At 46.3% G+C, this 20,145-nt stretch overlaps 1 protein-coding gene across 1 annotated transcript in view; it reads right to left on the bottom strand.

Annotated features, from left to right (window-relative positions):
- LOC102821630 (receptor-type tyrosine-protein phosphatase T-like) overlaps window positions 1-20,145 on the bottom strand; it is a 1,273,932-nt gene that overhangs the window by 6,127 nt on the left and 1,247,660 nt on the right. Inside the window, exons 26-28 of the mRNA XM_006839353.1 lie at window positions 19,500-19,649; window positions 17,712-17,885; window positions 14,120-14,251 (exon numbers count right to left, since the gene is read on the bottom strand). Of these exons, the coding sequence (XP_006839416.1) occupies window positions 14,120-14,251; window positions 17,712-17,885; window positions 19,500-19,649 (456 nt within the window). The remainder of the gene's footprint in view (window positions 1-14,119; window positions 14,252-17,711; window positions 17,886-19,499; window positions 19,650-20,145) is intronic.

Genomic DNA, 20,145 nt, shown 5'->3' with positions numbered 1-20,145 from the left:
TATCACGGTCTTTCTTATTGCCAGCAAGACACGTTGACTAGTAAGACAGAGGGTTATGCTAGACTTCAGACTCAGTCCCCCACTGAGGCGCAGCCACCCACTTTTTTGGTTGCTGAAAGATTATGGCTTTGGGAACGTGGGGCTGAAAAAAATTTGCTGACATCAAACCATGTATTAAACCTGCTGGGCCTCAATTTCCTCATCTGTAAAATGAGGAACTGATTGGGCTATTGTCAAGATAAAATCGAGCACTCTGACAGGAGGGTAATACAATTTAGTTTTCTTTTCACCAACATGAATCACGGCAAACTATCCCCACTCCAGGCAAACCTTCACAATGCTCATTTCAGAATTAGGTTATGAGTAGTTTTGTTTTATTTTTAAGAAAGTTTGGCATCAAATAAGGTTAGGTCCAAATACAGGCTCTCATACTTAGTAGCTAAGTGACCCAGGACTCAGTTGTGTCATCTGTAGAGTGGGGATAAAGATGCATTCCTTGAAGATAACTTGCCTGTTATTTGTCCTGTGTTTCTGCGCTTGGGAATTAGGACCAAAGCAGACAGCAAAACACGATGATTGCCCCTGAGTCAGACCAAGGTTCTCTGTTGGAGGCTCTTGGTTCCCCAGGGAACACAGGGCAATGTTTGTAACCCAGTTCTGGTTTTCACAACAGAAGGTTGCTACTGGTAGATAGTGAGTTGAGTCCAGGGATGCTGTTGAACATTCTATAATTATAAGAACTATTATATTCCACAGTTATGCCACTCAAAATACCAATAGTATTGAGACTGAGAAACCCTGGTCTAAGATCAAAACTATTTCTTCTATGGGTGTCATCAAGAAGGAAAGAGGGAGCCACAGATGATGGTTGTTGTTGCTAAGTGCTGCTGAATCGGTTCTGACTCATCGCGACCCTGTATAGGCTTTCTAAGGAGCAACTGGTGAGTTTGAACCACCAACCTTGTGGTTCAAACTCACCTTGCCACAGTGCCACACCAGGACTCCACAGATAACTAGTGACGGGAAAAGAACATTGGTGTAGGTGGTGGTGGAGGGGGGCAGGGACTCCAGAGAAAGGCAAGGCATGCCCTCAAATTCCTGGTTCCCAAGATGTATGGAAATGAACCCTGTCTCAAGTTGGGGCACACAGGAGAGCTAAGAGCAAATCTGCAGGCTTGCTGGAGACCACACAGCCTAGATAGAGACAGGCCTTCTGTCTGCAGGTTTACTGGAAGGTGTAAGTGAATCTTACCAAGGTCCTCTAAGTCTTTTGAGAACAGCTTGGACTGAGTCTCTTATCAGTGAGGTCTACCATGGGGGATACCAAGTCTGTAGGCCAGGAGCTCGATTGACAGAGCTGACACAGAAATCCAGTGGCCTCTTCACAGCCACCACTGACACAAGGCTTTCATGATAGGCCATGGTTTCTCTTCTCTTTATTGAAAGGGAACAGCTCACCTTTCCTGGGGGGGAGCGGGGGCGTCACATGAGAGAACTTCTTATGTTCTCTCCTTCCCCAAGAACCAGCAACAGAAGGGAAGAGCTGGGCGTGGGGAGGGAAGAAGAGCAAGAAAAGCCCATGTCTCCCTCCCACATCCCTAGCTGTGGGATCCAATGTGCTAGCTTAGGGATGATAATATTGACCTTGTAGCAGGGTTCAGTAAGGCCCACAGGCCAGGTCTGGGCAGCTGCACATTTGTGTAAATATAGTTTCCTTGGCGCACAGCCAGACGAAATCCTGTAGGTATCATCAATGGCTGCTTTCACACTACGATGGCTGAGCTGAGTACTTGTGACAGAGAACATATAGCTTGTGGAGCCTAAAGCATTTATTATCTGGCCCTTTACAGTAGGAGCTTGCCAACTCCTGTCATATAGGATTGTTCTGGGGCTAAGTGAGACCATGCATATAAACAGAGTCTTTAGGATAGTGTACTACCAGGTATAGATAAACACTCACTAAGTGTTAGGACTCCTGGTGTGGCACTGGAGGATCAATACTAACCACAGGCTGGCAGATCAAACCCACCAATGGCTCCTTGGAAACCCTGTACAGTGTTGCTGTAAGTTAGAACCAACTCGACAGTACTTTACAACAACTACTACTTGTGAGGAGGAGTTCTGTTGTGATGCTGTGGGATAAGGTTGGCAGTTCAAACCCACCAGCTGCTCTTTGGAAACTCTATTCAGGGTTGCTGTGAGTTGGACCAATCAGTACCACTTAACAACAACAAATTCCAGCTAGGAGTCCCTGGGTGGCATGAATGGTTAAGCACTAGACTACTAACTGAGAGGTTGGAGGTTCAAACTCACGTAGAGTTGCCTCCAAAGGAAGGGCTGGCAATGGTCACAGCTATGAATGGTCACAGCTATGAAAAATCCTAAGGGGTATAGTTAACGTACGCTACAACTCAAGGTGCCATCAAGCATCAGAACTGACTCGCCAGCAATAGGTTCAAATCCTCCCACTCATGTTATTAGTGACCCCATCTGTACTCATAAATGTGACAACAAGAATGACAATAGCAAACATGTAAGTTTGAAGGATTCTTATCACCACTCTTAAACAGGAAAGGTATGCCAGCTTAATTTCATCATGCAAAGGTACTTTGCTTCCTCCCACCCCCCACCCCATGGCCAAACCCAACCCACTGCCGTTGTGTTGATTCTGACTCCTAAGACCCAATACACGGTCTCAGGGATAGTAAATCTATACAGGACAGCTTCATCTTTCTCCCAATGAGCTGCTGGTGTGTTTGAACCACTGATCTTGCAGTTAGCAACTCAAGTCTTATCCCACAGTTCTCATAGTCTCCATCTGAAGTTCATTAAGCATACTGAGAAAGGCGATGTGCATGTGGTAGGGGGTAGGGATGGGGAGGGGGGTAGTCACAGGGCTTCTGAGGGTAGACAATCAAATCTGCTGAGCTGGGCAGTCTTGACAAATCCATAATTTGAACTTCATTTCTCTTTGCCATTGGCCTGCCTTGCAACCTTCACAGTAATGAGGGACTGGTACAGATAAGTCTGAGGCTGGCTAGAGAAACTGGAATTAATCAGACGTGCCCCTTTAAAAAAAAAAAGATCTAGCTTTATCGCCTGCATTGAATTTCGCCTCGCTGGAGTTTGGCTGTGATCCTGCCGGGTGGTACATGAATCTGAGGCAGCAGGGAAAGTCTATTACCCCCAATATTTTCAGTCTGGAGAAAATGCAGAATGATTTGTCTCTTTTAATAAGATTTCCAGACCAATTTCTCAGGCTAATAGGTTCGACTATGCTTCAAACAAGGCTCCTATATTTTGGGACACTTCTCTGCTTTTTGATTTTCCAGGTCACTCTCCCACAATGGCCAGGGGCTGATGAAGGTTGTGGGGTCCTTCTAATCCTAAATCGGAGCTGTCCTTACACTCGAGTTCCCTAATTTGTGACAGTCAGCCCAATGATGCATGTGCAGATGTGGTATCTGAGCTGCTGAGGATGGTCAGGATCTTCCCATGGCTCTGGAGGTCACACAGTATCTAGCCATAGAAAATTGGACAAAGATGGAGGTGAAGCCAAGTGTTCGCTTCCTGGTGACCCTTTGTGTCTCAAAAATAAGCCTCACCAACAGGAACTGTCCTCTGTAGTTTAGCTCTAAACTGGCCTTGTGAACAGAAGCCAAATGGTATGGCTGTGCTCCATGGGTACAGCCAGTTTGGCCTGGGTAAGCACTGCAGCAAAAGACAGGTCTGTCCTCTCTCTAAGTGAAGCTCACTGTCAGTGTCCTGAGTTCAAATCCCAGTTCCGACGTTTTCAAGCTGAGTGACTTGGGCAAATCATTTCATTTCCCTGGGCTAAGCTTTAGGTGGCTATGAATTTTAACGTGTCCCCTTTACACAGCTATCTCTATCTCATGACTACTCCATAAATGTGAGGGAGGGCTACTGAAAAATGAGGCAAGTTCTGTTTTGTTTTCATTTAAGAAACCTTACGGAATTTCTCTTTGGCATAATATCCCATCAGCTGTCCTTGTTAAAGGGAGTTCTGGTAGCATAGTGGTTATGAGTCAGGCTGCTAACCTCAAGAACAGCAGTTCGAAACTACCAGTCGTTCTGCAGGAGAAAGATGAGGCTTTCTGCTCCAGTAAAGATTTACAGCCTTGGAAACCCTATGCAGGGTCACTATGAGTTGGAACCAACTTCACGACACATCAAAACCATCACCACCATCCTTGTTAAAAGTCCTGATCTGCCAGCTTGAGGTATCAATGGAGAGAGGCAGCAACCCGGATTTAGAGACATTCATCTCCATGTTAAAGGGAAGAGACCTATGAGATTTTCTTGAGAGGGACCCAGGCAGTCAAAGAGGAAACTTAGGAGTATAGTGGGAGCAGCAAAAGAGAGGATGGTGACTTCATCCTTGTGTGTAGACCCCAGGGTAGATCTGCTCCATAGGGCTTTCTTGGCTCTAATATTTATAGAAGCAGATTGCCACATCTTTCTTCTGTGGTGCTTCTGGCTGGATTTGAATTGGCAATCTTTAAGTTAGAAGTCCTTGTGTGGCACTGTGGGACAAAGCACTGGACTGCAAGGTCAGTTTGAACCACAAGATCAGTGGTTCAAACTCACCAGCTGCTCCTTGGAAACCCCATACAGGGTTGCTATGAGTTGGAACCAACTCGATGGCACTTAACAACAACAACAACAAGTTTAGTGAGTACAAACTGTATGCATCACCCAGTGATGGTTCAAACTATGTGTCAGCTTGGCTAGGTTATGATTCTCAGCAGTTTGGCAGACACGATGTAATCATCTTCTATTTTGTGAACTGATGTGAGCAGCCAATCAACTGAAAGGAGAATTTCCTTGGGAGTGTGCCTGCATCCAACAGATATTGTTGTCCTGGAAAAGTTCATGCTTTCTCTCAGTGCTGTGGACATTTTGTCCTCCTCTGATCTCTGGGTCTTGAGATGTGAGCCAGCAGTCTCCCACCTGACGTGTAGATTTTGGATTTACTCGTTCTTGCAGCCACGTGAGTCAGGACAAGCCTCTATTCATGTCTTTGGGGCTAACCAGACTCCACAATTGCAGGAGTCATTTCCTTGAAATAAATATCCTTTTATATGTATGCTTCACTGGTTCTGCTCCTCAAGAGAACCCCAGTCTAAGACCCCTCCATAGCCTCCTAAATATTCAGGAGATTTATGACTGCAGGAGCAATGCTCAGTGTGCATGGATTTGGGGTAGAAATGAATGAGGAAGTCCATTTGCTCTTAGATGACACAGAAATGGAAGGCACCGAAATCATTCGTGACACGAGGAACCAGACCATAGTACATACACTTTTGGAAATCATGGCGAAGGAAGGCTTAAGATTTCTTCCTGCTGTATGCCGTCAAGTCAGTTCTGATTCATAATGACCCTGTACAGGGTTTCCAAGGTGGTATATGTTTAAGGGAGCAGAGAACCTCAATTTTATCCTACAGAGCAGCTGGTGGATTCAAACTGCTGACTTTGCAGTTAGAAGCCCAATGCAACCCACTATTCCATCAGTGCTCCATTAAAATTTCTTAAGGCCCTGAAAATATGGGTTCAAGGAAGTCCACTTAACTGTCTATGACGAGAAGGCCCCAGCTGACCTCAGGGTCTCACCGACACTCAATGAAACCTTGATATTTTCTTGCTTAGATGGAAAACTTTTAAGCTTGCTTCCTTTGGGAACAGATTCAAGTTCCTCAGTATATGGGCCAGTGACCGAGCTGGTTCTGTGGTAGAATTCTTGCCTTCTATGCCAGAAATCCTACTTTGATTCCCAGCCAATGTATTACAAGAACAACCAATATCCGTCTGTTTGTGAAGTCTGGATTGCTATGAAGCTGAGCAGGTTGCAGCAGAACTTCCAGACAAAGATGAAGAGGAAAGGCTTGGCAGTTTGCTCCCCCAACACAGCCAGTGAAACCTCTGGATCACAAGGCTCCCATCCCATTGTGTGTAGGGTCTTCATTATTCTGGGGCTGACTTCTTGTTGGTAAATAATAGGTTATGGACCATCGGGCTCTTCCAGCCTCATCTGTTAGTGCCCTTCCTACGCTTCCTTTCCCAGTGGCCTGGGGAAGGGTGCTTCTGTCTGCTGCAGGGAGGACTTTACCGCAGTACAGACACATGGAGTGGTGATGACCACAGCAGCCAGTCCAGGAGTTGCTGATGCCGTGGAAACGGCCAAGTTTCTTTCAGAAGAGCAGAGGAGTTTTGTTTTATATTGTCAGAATGAATTAAACCCAGCAGGTCTCTGTGAAGCCTGTGTGGACATCCCTGGGACAGCCGCCGTACATTATTCCACCTAGTGGCCTTCATAGCTTTTTGGACCATGAACAGACGTTCTTTGGGAGTGCAAGTTCATGCATGAAATATCACTAATACAGAGATAGCCTCTCTCATTAAACATCTTTTTCTTGTTGATGGAAGCCTGTTAGTCACTGGAATAAATGCACTTAGATGAAGTTCAATGAAAACAAGCCTATGGACCAATTTTTGGACTAAATCTTTTAAAAGTGTTATTTCAGTGCACCTTAGTTATGCCTTTTGTTAGTTAAAACATACTTTGATACAATAGAAAAGCCAAATAATGATCATAGTTTCAAATATTTAGTATTCTACTTACTAAGGGTCCTCCGACCCATTGTTCTTGTTGTTAAATGCCATCAAGTCAGTTCCGACCTATGGCGACCCTGTATAGGGTTTCTGAAGAGTGGTTGGTGAGTTTGAACCACTAACCCTGTGGTTTAAACTGACCTTATGGCCAAGTACTTATCCAACAGTGCCATACCAGGACTCCATTGTTGTTGTTAAGTGCCATCGAGTTGGTTCTGACCCATACCACCCCCCTATAGGGTTTCTGAGGATCAGCTGGTAGGTTTGAACTACCAACCTTGTGATTCAAACTGACCTTGTGGTCCAGCGCATTATCCCGCAGCATCACACCAGGATTCCATGGGGTGGGGAGGGGAAAGTGACTTAGTATACTTGGGAGAAGCATAGCCAAATGCCCCCATTAGTTTTAAAATTTAGAGCAGTGATTATGAAATTCCATCAAGTAGATTCTATGAATAACCCAAAAGATATCATTGGCTTTACGGCTGTGACCAGTCTGTGTGAGCTGAGGTGGATGGGAAGCCACAACAGAGACACACAGACACAACGATCACAAAACACTAAATACACTTCTTCTCCAGCCAATGTTTCAGTAGCACCAAACCCAGACTCGCTGCCACCGAGTCAGTTCTAACTCATAGCGACCCTATGTAGGGTTTCTGAGATCTTTACGGGAGGAGACAACATCATCTTTCTCCTGTAAAAGGGCTGAATGGTTTGCACCTGACCTCAAGTTAACAGCCCCAAGCCTAACCCGGAGCTCCTTAGTAATAATGTCACTTCTACTTACTAATGTAATAGCTTCATAAGCATTTATTTGGGGGACTGGAAGGAGGATGGAAGTTTAGGAAAATACCCATAGAAGAATCTTGATGATGTAACAGATCAAGATGAAGGGTCAGGGTTAGATTTAGAAAGAAGTATTGGTTAATATAAGGAACTCTGGGAACATAGTGTTACAAGTTGGGCTGCTAATCTTATGGTCAACAGCTCAAAACTACCAGCAGCTCCATGGGAAAAAGATGAGACTTTCTGCTCCTGTAAGGATTTGTAGTCTCAGAAACCCTATTCAGGATTGCTGTGAGTCAGAACAAACTCCACGGCACTGAGCCACCACCACCACCACCACCACCACCACCACCACCATTGGTTAATATGCTTGAGGGCTAACAGAAAGTTTGAAAGTTCAAGTTCACTCAAAGGTACCTCAGAAGAAAGGCCTGGCAACTTATTTCTAAAACATCAGTGACTGAAAACCCTCCATAGCACAGTTCTACTCTGACACATACAGGGACACCATGAATTGGAATGGACTTGATGGCAACTAGTTTACTAGAGACAGCAAAATCACTCAGTATGAAAAGGGAACAACTTTTAGGGCAAGGGAGAAGAGCTGAGAAGGGAGGAAGAGAAGGTAACCAGAGGAAAGCAACAGGAGGTGAGGTGGGGTTTAAGAATATGGATGTGTGATTTTCTGCCTCAGGTCATGAGCCTTGCTGTGGTCCCTCAGTACAGCCCGAACTGGAACTTGGAAGTGAGTACAGAAATGTGGCCCTCTACGAATTTGCAGAAATCTTGCATGTGGACATAGCACTTCCCACAGGATGCAAATCTCCAACCAGAGAGTGAACTTGGCTGTCATCTGGGTCACACTTATCTGAAACCCTTGAGACTTGGAGGATTCAAGGAAACACAGCAAGTAAATGGCAGGGCTAGATCTTGATCTTGGGTCTCTTGGTCCCCGACTTTTCATTCATTATTACTCTCACTATTCCAGTGTGGGTAGAAACAGAGACAGAGGCCCTTATGACATCAGACCTGAGATTCACTTAGACACAGACATGCATGTTCTGTGTTTTTTGCTAGTATGGTAGGCTGTGTTTTCACAAGCCCAGATAAAAATGGGGACATCAATCCTTGCTATTTGCCCTGCAAGCAGAATGATGGGAAAGATGGCTCTGACATCCCATCTCTGCTCTTCTCCTTGGAGGATGAAGAACTTGTCTCCCTTTCCTCCAGATGGTCCATGCAAATATGTCATATCCCTTCCCCTCATTCATGGACCCATCTGCTCTCACCTTGCCACTTGGCTTTGTCCACTTTCAACTCTCAGACTTCCCAAGGTAGGAACCTCAGAACTGGGCAGCTCAGCTTTCTATGAAGCTTTAAAATGAGGGACCATGCCTTCCAGTTCCCAACACCCCAGTGCCCTCAATTCAATGAACGTTAGGTATGGGGACCTTTAGAAGGAGCCCTGGTGGCACAGTGCAGTAAGCATTGGGCTGAAAAGTCACAAAGCCAGTGGTTCTAACCCACCAGCTACTCTATGAGGGAAAGATGAGCTTGCCTGCTTCTATGAAGATTTACAATCTCAGAAACCCTATACAGGGTGGCGCTCAGTTAGAATTGACTCAGTAGTGCGTTTGGAAGTCTAAAAGGAATCCTGGGATGGTACAAATGGTTACGTCACTGGCTACTAACCAAAGGTTGGCAGTTGAAGTGCACCAGGAGGCCCCAAGAAAGGTATGGAGACCTACTTCTGGAAAGTTCCAACCACTGGAAACCATTTCTACTCTGACATGCATAAGATCACTATGAGTTGGAATCAATCTAATGACAACTGGTTTGGTTTGGGGGGCCCTTAAATGATATATACCCTGTTGCATGAATGATGGCCACATCTTCACCATCCCTGCCAAGGTGTCCTGGGCTTGAGTTGATGATGTGTGACCATCCCCTTGGGTCTCAGCTTCCTGATCCATAAAATAAGGAGATGGAGACCTCAATCTGGGTCAAATGACTGGTTTCCAAAGTGGGATCCATAAAGTTAGCAGGAGAGGACACTGAGCTATTTCCAAAGTCAAATTCCAAGGCAGTCTGCTGTGTCCTGCAGTGGAGAACAGCAAGTCTCTAGTTTGGTGCTAGAATGAGAGCACCTCCTAGTGGTGGTTCTACATATGACCTGCCAATCAAACTTCTCTGGGGACAATTATCTTCATGGAGAAAAGTAACTAATGATGATTTCATAAGTACAGTTTGAGAAATTAAAGCTTTCAAAAATAGTGAATCCATGGCACAAACACATGGGAAATATTACAATGTGTTTGAATGCCTGTTTTATACAATCTCTACTATTGTAGTCTGACAGTGCTACTGTAGTGGCTTGTATGTTGTTGCAGTCAGAAGCGTTGCCACCAATATCTTTAATCCCATCGGGATCATCCATGATGGACAGGTTTCAGCAGAGCTTCCAGACTGACAGACGAGGGAAAAGTCTGCTGATCTACTTTCAAAGTGCAGACAATGAAAACCTCATGGATTACAACAGATTGGTGTCTGATACAGTGCTGGAAAAAGAGCCTAATATGGCCTGCCTATGGTACAGAGTGGAGTCCTGGGGTGGCGCTGTGGGTTAATGCACCAGACTGCAAAGCCGTTTGAATTGCAAGGTCAGCAGTTCAAGCTCACCAGCTGCACTTTGGAAACCCTATATAGGTCGCTATGGGTCAGAACCAACTTGATGGAACTTAACAATAACAACAACAATGTTATAGAGTTGGTTGGAGCCTCCGGTTGCATTGGCATGGACAGGTTGCCAGACAAATGCTGATATCTCTTGAAAGAGCCACTCCTCCAAGTGTGGAGGGTGTCTTTTCTATGCTCACACTGTGTCATTGTTTATTTTCTCAAGCACCCAGCTGCTGCAGTGATGATATTTATATCAATAAGTGCTCGATTCGTCGGCTGGTTTCAGGGGCTGCTTGCCAGCTGCAGATGGCAGCCAACCTCAGCGCACTTTGAAGCCTGATGTTTTTTGCATTTTGAGATTCAGTTATCCAAGGCTGTAGCCACATCTGGGACTGAAAGATCCTTCATTCACTTAGGACCCACCCTGGAAAGAGGAGATATAGCCTTGACCTATATCTCCCTCTATGTCCCAAAGTGTGGTGCTGTAGGATAAGCACTGGACTGCTCATTGCAAGGTTGTTGATTCAAACCCACCAGTTGTTCCTCAGAAGCCCTATACAGGGTTTGTATGAGTTGGAAGCAATTAACAACATAAGAACAACAATATCCCAAAGTAAGGGTCTCTGAAGCTCTTCCTCTGTGACTGAGCTCCAGTTTTATAAGGTGGAATGTTGGAGAAAGGGAACAGCAGACAGGAGTTCCGAGATGCCACTTCATGAGTTCATGAAGCAGAGTTCACCGTTTGACCTTCTCTGGCAAATGAATACTCTGCAGGAATCTTGGTTATATTGTTGTTACTGCTGTTAAGTGCTGTTGAGTCGGTTCCAACCCATGGTGACCCTTATAGTGTTTCTGAGGAGTAGCTGTGAGCTGGAACCACTTACCTTGTAGTTCAAATGGCTTTGCAGTCTGGCACATTAACCCACAGCACCACACGAGGACTCCCTTGGTTATATAAGGGGGATTCAAAAAGTTCAAGGAAAATTCCATCATCTTTTAATTCCCTTTTTCCATGAACTTTTTGAAGCCCTCTTATATGGGGAGCTCCATTTATTCTCAGTTTTTTCTGTTGCCAACCAATTTCCATTGTTCAAGTCCTAAACATTGGAGACAGCCTTGATTCCTCTTTTTATCTCACACCTCATATTAAATCTGTCCAGATATATTGTTGACTCTACCTTCTAGATGAGAGCATGGAGGCTCTGTAGGATATACATTGGACTGTGAACCACATGGTTGGCAGTTAGAACTTGCCCACTGCTCTGTGGTAAAAAGATGGCTTTCTGTTTCCCACAAAGAATGAAAGCCTCAGAAACCCTCTACAGAATGGATACAAGACGGTACCAACTCAACGGCAGTTAACAATACAACAACTTTCAAGATACACACAGAACTCCTCCTTGGAGCCAATACCACCTGTGGCCTAAAGTCTTGCAGTTGCCTCCTCTCTGGCTCTCTGGCCTGTCTACTTTTGCAATTAGTAACCACCACCCCTTCCCACATCAGCAGTCCACTCAGCACTGCAGACAGAGGGAGCCTTTTTTTTGTTAAAAGGTCAAATCATATCACAAACCTTTCAAAGACTCCCATGTCTTTCAAAATGAAATTCTAAGCTTGTCCTAGGCCCTCCAAGGTCTATGCCTCTGATCTCATTTTCTACTGACCTCTGAGCCCCACTTTCTGCTGCAGTCACAGCAGTCTCCTTGTTCCTCAAATTCACCAGTTTGCACCCCACCCTGAGCCCTGGTCCTCTCTGTTAGGAGCACTTCTCTGAGATAGTCACATGGTGCATTCTCTCACCCCCTTCAAGTCTTTGCTCAACCGTTACCTTCTCAATAAGGCTGACTCTGACCCTCTGTGAAAACTCCATCCTGTGCTCCAGCTCTAGCCTTCCCAGTCTTCATTACTCTGCCCTCTTCTTTTTCTTTTTCCTTAGCACTTGTCAGTTTCTAGCATATAACTAATTATATGCTAGATATAAATTAAAAAATACATTGTAGATTGTTGTCTCTCATATTTAGAACAGTTTGAGAGTTGAGGCTGTTTTTTTTTTTGTTTGTTTGTTTCATCTGTCTTGTTCATGTATGCATCCCAAGAACCTTGGACAGCTCCTGGCAAGTTAGCAGGTGCTCAACAAACGTGGGTTGAATGGATGAACCGAATCTCTCCTGAATGGTTCTCACTAAGCTAACCTGCTCCTCTCCCTGCCTACCCCTGCCTTCCCCTCCCTATTCTTCTTCTCTTCTTCCTGCCTCCCCATCTCAGACAATTCCACCCTGCACACCTGATTACCCAGACTAGAAACCTTGCCATCATCCATACCTTCTTCTCATTCACCTCCCACATCTGACTGCTCCCTACCCCTAATGGATAACACCTCTGGAAACATCTGCACCTCCAGTCCCAATTCTCCCACCTCCTGGCCACCTCCCCAGTGCTGATCATCACCTTTATTTTTGTACCTTCACAACATGCTCCTCCCCAATCTACTGGTTTCCCAGCTTTTCCTCCAGTCTCTCCTCGTCATTGGTTCCCAGACCCAGTTTCTAACAGGAAATCTGGGGCTGCTATATCACATCACAGCAAACACTCTCAGGATCTCTCCTCCCTGCACAGCAAGTGTTTTCTTCCTGAGCTCCTAGGGACTCCAGGGGTTCCACAAAGGCACCAGGAGTGACAGTCTCTCCCAGGGGTAACCACAAGGTATCAAAATCCCCAACCCCTAATGTCTGCAGCAACATAAGCAACTCTTGATTGTATCTGCTTCAGATAGTGGGTTTCATGGACGCTTTTATTTGAAGAAAGGACTCAGGTTGCTCAGAAAGTAAAAGCTTGGCATGCACTGTGCTACAGGACAGACCCTGGTACCTTAACCTGGCATATGTCCCTTGGCCAGCAGGTCCTGATGCATTATTTGGCCCTGCCACCATCTCCTCTTTATATGCCCAAGGCCCAGTCACTGTGAAACAGACGCTTGTCTGCAAGCAAGCCTGCACACACTCACCCCTCCTTGCTTTAGCCCTCACTGTTTCCTCCGCTCAGAATGCTTCTTCCCAGCTAGTTCATCCCGCTTTGCCCACGTCTCCTTCCTCAAGGCCAAAGTCACCTTCTTTTTGAAGTCTTCTCTCACCCTCTGGGCAGAATTAATTGCTCCTTGCTCCCGGCCAGCACAGCACTTGGCTGCTGACCTCTATTATAGCATTGCCTCACGAGGTTGGGACAATTTGCTCATCTGTCTCTAGCTAGACTGTGGCCTCCAGGAGGGCTGGGACTACGGTTTAGATCTATTCTGTTCTTTTTGGACAAGGCATGCACAAGGCCACGTTCACATAGCAGTGTGCTGGACGACTGTGGATTTCACAAAGCTGGAAGGTTAGCCTTGCCTCCATGACCCTGGAATGGCTTCAGGCCATGGTAGTGTGGCCTCCAGGAACTGTCCCATGTCTTGTGTCTTATGTCAGGACACCTGAGTATGAGGATGTGCTATAGGCACAGACATGGAGCTGTCGGACCCAGAGGAGCCAAGGCATGAAGTCTGCTGGGACATGAAGGCCAATGGAGAGGAAGACAAGACTGAATGTGGAGTCAATGTTCTGCTCCATACTCTGCCCATGAGGTTGCATAGCAGGGGAGACAGGGGGTTAGGGTTGATGGATGTGGCCAGCACCAGGTGTTCTTCAGTCTGGGCATGCTCAGAGTTGGGGAGATAGACTGTTGGCTCTGCAATCTCTGTGTGATTTGGAGCAAGACCCCAAGCAGTACCTGGGGAATGAGCAGGTGATTCTGGCCCTTAGAGGGAACTGGGCAGAACTTATAGATAGATAGGGCAGGCATGGATGCGATGTGGAGGGCCTGTGGCAGCAGGGCCTGGTGGACAGCAGAGTTGGCTGGCTTGGGGCTCACAGCTAGGTGGTCCCCACCAACATATAGAAACCAAAAGTGGCAGCTCTGCCAGAGCCCTCAAGGGCACGCCCTCCCCTGACTTGCCCAAACCCAGGGCAGTGTCCAGGGCTCCTCCTACCTGAGCAGTGTCCATCTCATTCAGCATCACCACAGAAGAGCAGTTATAATCGAACACCAGCCTCCAGAAGTCTGCCACAGTGTTAGGGAGAGGGTGCTGGGTGACCAGAAAGGCAGCGGGCTGCTTGTGGCTCTGACAAAGGAATAGCACTGGCTTGGTCAAATGCACATCATTCAGTGATGCTCTGAGGCTCCCAAAGGCTGCCAGAGCCTCTCCCTTCCCCCAGCCTGCCAAGCAGACTACACCAAGTACCTGCCCCGCCCTTATCTCTCAGTGCCTTTCTCATAATGGGCTCATTCTCCTCCAAACTAAGACATTTCATCAGGGAAGTGTCATTCGGGTGGGGATTATGCAAATAAATTATTTATGTCTTGGAACTCTGTAAATAATCATCATTAGAATATGAAATGAAAGAATCCACATGTAGATTAGCCTCTGTGCCAGCCTAGGCACCTCCTAGGATATGAAGGCTCATCTGAGTTATTGTGCCCACAGTACAGGTAGGCAGCAGCAGGCCCAGGTGAGGCCTTGGATTGCAGAGGGCTGGCTCCTGCCCCACGACTGGTATCAGGGCTTAGCTGGCATGGATGGCACCACATCTTGTGAGGTCACATGGGCAGTGAGATGTGCACACATTTTAGAGTCAGGCCAACCTGAGGTTGAAAAAAACCTTAGCTGTACCACTTGTAGCTATTGCATGCCTGCATCCATCCATTCATTCATTCAAGCATTATTTGTAAAGGGACTTTTTTTCTTTTTTTAAGCTAAGCACCAACAAGTTATTAGATCTCTCCAAAGTTCATGTTCTTTTTCTGTACCATAGGAATCAAAACAACCAAAAGATGGCTGTATTTACATGCAACAAAATTGGCAAGTAGGAGCCTGAATATGAGCTCACCAGGAGCTGGGAACAGACTGGGCTTAGTTCTCCATTCTCAGCCCCCAGCACTGCAGTCAGTACACAAGAATACTCAGCACATTCCCAACAAATATTGTATACATTCAGTCCCATTCTACAGATGGGCAAAGTGAGGCCCAGAAAAAGTGAGCTGTGTGAATCCAGACTACGTGTGAAACTTTGACTGACTTATCACACGACCTGAGAGGAGGCATTTAGACAGACTGGGAGCTGCTGTACTTCTTTAAGTGCTTTGTGAAACCCAAGTTTCACATGTTCTCAATAAGCTTTCTTTGGAGATAGATCCTATGGGACTCATGGCTGTTCCTGAATTACAGTCAGCAGGAAGATGGAAACAGAAAACAGGGATGGGGTTGAAAGAGAAGAGAGGCCTTTCTATCCAAAGCAAGAGGAGACCCTGGCAAAAGACATGCCAGTGACTGTCTTGGATGTCACTCATGCATTGGGGTCCTGTCCTTTGATGGCTGTCTCTTGGTCAATGAAAAGATCAGGAGAGGGCCTGGAGGGTAGACCATTTGGTTTCCATGAAAGCCAAACTCTCTACATGCAGAAAGCATAGTCATTCATCCATTTCCAGACAGGGAAAAGAAAAAAATCAACAGACTGGAGGTTCAGATCCTTAGTTCCAATCCTTTCTGAGCTAACTGACCTTAGGCAAATCGTGGATATACTCTGATCCTCAGTCCCTCCTCTGAGAATTTAGGATCATAATACCCCAATGAAAACTGAGACGGGTTAAGTCCAGGGCCTGACATGGTGTCCACCATTCAGTGACTGTTACTTTTCTGTCCTTTCTCCCTGTCTTCTGTGATAAATGCTCTATTAGACCAGCATGCCTGACAGAGCCTTATCTGAAAATATGTTTGAGATCTGTGCTCCTGCCGGGTTTCAGGGATCATCTGGCAATCCATTTCATGGATAACATCATCCTTTACCAGGGGAAACATTAAAAATTAACCCAGAGGACTTCATAGTTTTCTGCTAGGAGCAAAGCTGCTATGGTTACCAGATAATGCACAGACTGCGCTGGAATACAGATAAGGACTATTTATTTATTTATTTGTGTAAGAAAGGCAAAGGCCCCAATGATGGCTCACAGGAGAAATGCCCTGTGGACAAAGAGAATACAATCAGCATCAGAGCTTGGCAGAAGGTATTTGACTCCAGGCAGCATCTAACTGACTAAAAGTAAGGCACCTGTGTGATCCTTACTTGGCCATGGAAAGCAGGGAGGGGAAGTTGGGATAAGTAGGAGACAAAGCCTGGATATATTTCCAAACCCAATCTCTCCTCCCACTTCCACACATATCCACGCATACACACACACTTCACATTGACTTTGGGAATGGTCTGAGCTAAATCCAAAGTTCTCCCTGAACTCCAGCTATTTGATATGGCCAAAACAAGACTCCTAGTTTCTAGATCTAGTACCAGGGTTTTCATGGACATGGCTTGGACATCTAATGAGCAGAAGCCAGGGCAGAAACTTAAAGACCTGAAATAGGCACTGACCTTTGCTTCCATCCCTAACTTTCAACCTGAGGACTCCTGAAAAGAAAGGTCAGGAAGGTCAGAGATTATCGAGGTAGTTGACCTTGACCCCAGGTGAGAGACCCATGCTCCTGACTGTTCTGGAAGAGATGGAAGCTCCATGGGGACTGGATGGATATGACCTTAGACCTAGGTGGGTATACTTGGAAGGTCTCATTTCCCAAAAAGACAATGATGGCCTTAGTCCCGAGCCTCCAGAGGCAAGATGTCTGTGTCTTCTAGGTCAAAGAACAAGTGGAGATGGTCAGTGAGTAAATTCTAGAGTGTGGTTCAGGACTGCTGGCTTTTAGCTCTGCCACTAGCTTTCTGAGTGGTCTTGGGCAAGTCTCTTTCCCTCTCTGGCCTCATATCCTTTGCTGACCTAGATACAAACATCTCTATGTCCCTGAGGTAGAGACATACTAACTGAACATAGCTAGAGGACCCGGGGAGAAGCATGCCAGTCAGGAGGAGCATGGATCCTATAGAGCAGAGACACGACCTCTTAGCCACAATCAGCTCACGGTGGAAGGGTCTCTCTTACACAGATTCCATGTGAAGGGGAAGGAAATATTGCCCCTAACAGAGAAGTGAGGGCACAGCTAAGATTCACAGCCCCGTTGCTGTCTTCCATTTCCTGTCTGATCAGTAGCCATGGACTGAGCGCCTGCTAAGGCCAATCTTGTTCTTAACTTGAGTTATCTGGAAACGCCAAGGGTAGACCCTATGTCTGCACCATCTTTGTGTTCTCAGCATCCAGGTCAAGGCCTGATATGTCAGATGCTTCCTGAACTAAACCAAAGGGCACGAGTTGGCTCTGTGGGAGATGTGACGGGGGCTAGGCAGGCCTGTCATCTTACTGTGGTGTGAAGAGAGCTACGTTAGCCTTTGGTTTATTCTTTGCAGGCTCCTTTTGCAAGCAAAGGAGACAAGAGCTCATCTTGTATCTAGGTTTGGCCCAGGGTCTTTACAAGGAGCAAAGGCTCTTGGGAGCCAGCATGGAGAGGACAACAGAATCAAAACCGTGGAGAGGCTAGCTGGTGGGGGCAGTCAGGTCCCGGGCCTCAGTCTCCCTCTGTGTTGGAAAAGAAGCCTTCCCCTGGAATGTCAGCTAGGGAGGGTCCTCTGCTAGGATCTGCTTACATCCATCAGTGCTGCATTGATGTAGTTGCTGGATTCTCCATCCACTGAGATGAGGAAGGGCAGACAGCGGTCCAGGGGCAGGACATCCATGCTCCGATTCTTGTCATGGTTCCGGGGCAAGAGCCCGATGCTGCAGTCCTCAGGCCGGACACGTGGTGTCACAATGTTGAGAGTCTAGGGAACAAGGACAGAGAGAGAGGCACTACTCAGATGGCTGCTTCTGAACAGAGCCCATTGTCAAGTTCCAAGCTCCCTTATGTCTAACCTCTGATTTGGTCCCCTGGTCCCTAGCCCAGGACTCATGCCTTGATCTCACCTGTCTTCTCTGGTGATGGTCTACAATCACCTATGAACTGAGAGCTTCTGTCAGGGGCTGTGACAACTACAAGCTATCCAGGCAGTGGAGACAGCGTCTCTATAAACAAGCACATCCATCTCCTAATACCTGTATACCATTTGAGTCAAGTTATTCAACTCAATGCTGCATTGACATCTGGGTGTCCAGGAGGTCGTATGGTAGGTACTGGGGGTGAGGGATCACTTGAAGCATCACAGACCTTGGACAGTGGCTTTTGCCACCATTCCTCTCAGAGAGAAAGCTGTTTGAGGGTGGAAGGATGCTTGAATAAGCTTCTCAGAATAAGCTTCTCATGGGGCAAGCACTAGTGGTTCTCGAAATTCAGAGGTCTCACATTCTGTGGAGTCCTGGTGTGTCACTGTAGAATAAACACTGGAATACAAGGTTGGTTTGAACCACAAGGCCAGTGGTTCAAACTCAACAGTGGTATCTCAGAAACACTATACAGGGTCACTACGAGTCGGAACCCAGTTGATGGCACTAAACAATATATTCTATAGAACAAGCTTCCAAGACTGAAGACAAAAGTGAACTGTTGCAACCAATAGAAGAGATGCCATGTGCAGCCGCCAGGGGTCTTTGTCCTCCACCCTTCCCTCACTCAGCACTCTACCTCTACTCTACATCAACAGGCTATTTATTTGAAGAGACACTAAGGAATTGGGGTATCTGCCCATGCACTCATGGATCAAACATTGGCTTCTCATGCCTGGGCTTCCTTGCTTTCTCCTGATGGGTTCTTAGCTCCTGTTGCTCAGGTATGAGCATTGTACTGGTCTTATGACAAGGCGAGACTCTGGCTTTATCTTCCCTAGTGATTTATATCTAGGTCTCTCAGACCAAAGTTGTCACCAGTTTTGCCCTAGGGGCTCCAAGATATGGATCTGTCATGCCTGAGCTGTGCTCCAGGATGATGCTTCTCAAAGTTCAGTGCACACAAATCAATTTCCCCAAGATCATGTTTAACTGTAGACTCTCACTCAGATGGAACTCAAGATTCTGCACTTCCAATAAGCTCCTAGGCAATATCAGTGCTGCTGGGGTCTGGATCACACTGTGAACGATGAGATCCCAGGACACATCCCAATTGTGCAGAAGTACCATGAAAAGCCAAGCCCCTCCAAGGATGGAGAAGCATGCAAGTGTGTATACACTTGTCTCCAACTACAGCCTGGACTAGAATTAAATAAGACCTGAGTTCAAAAGCATATACGATCATTGTTAAAAACAAACTCCAGCCATCAATGAGTGATTGGTTAATAGTTGCTCAGGGCTGTGCATTTCATGTTCTGGAATTCATTCTGCAGTTGCCTCGAGCTGCAGACACCAAAAGTGCGTATATGTGTCGGTTCTCATGAAGAAGTTTCCACCAGTGCAGTGTGCTCTGTGCCTTTGGAGTGGGCTGGGATAGAGGCTGGGATTGCTCATACCTGAAATTCATCTTTGATTTGACTGGAGTTGGTCTGAGGGTCCAGTCTGCTGATATTGTAGTAGAGAGACCGAAACTCACACACAGGGATGGCAGTGTTGCCACACAGACATGCTTCCAGGATGGCATCATGCACAAACACATACTGCTCCTGCAAAGTCAAGGGAAGAGGGAAGAGGGTCCTGGGTAAGAAGAGTGATCTGGAAGCTTGTTGTCCATGCATATGCCCTGTCTGTGAAGGACTGGCATGATTTCTAGGGGTCAAGTTTCCATGTTTCATAGCAATCACCTGAGTTGTGAGTTTTGTCCCTTGGAGAAGATTGAATACGTAGTCACTGATAAAAATTGCAAACTATTGGGCATGTGGGGACAAGTACTATTGGTGTCCTGGTCATATGTGCTCAACTCTCACCTTCCCATGTTGTATACTGTGTGCTGCAAATACCAGAGAGTCTTTGCTGAGCACAGGGACACACTTGGGCTATGTGCAGGGACATCAGCAGCGCCAAAAGACTCAATGTCCCTGAAAGTATCCCTCAACCAATGACAGATGGTGAGATGGGGGATAAATATCTCAGCTCTCTCTCCCCTTAGGTGGGATAACTTGGAGGTACATGTTCCCTATAATCTCCTAGAATTCCCCATCA

Source organism: Chrysochloris asiatica, unplaced genomic scaffold, assembly GCF_000296735.1.
Source record: "Chrysochloris asiatica unplaced genomic scaffold, ChrAsi1.0 scaffold00023, whole genome shotgun sequence".
Classification (NCBI taxonomy): domain Eukaryota; kingdom Metazoa; phylum Chordata; class Mammalia; order Afrosoricida; family Chrysochloridae; genus Chrysochloris; species Chrysochloris asiatica.
Note: the sequence above shows the minus strand (reverse complement) of the source record. Positions and strands in the feature narration are given on the sequence as shown.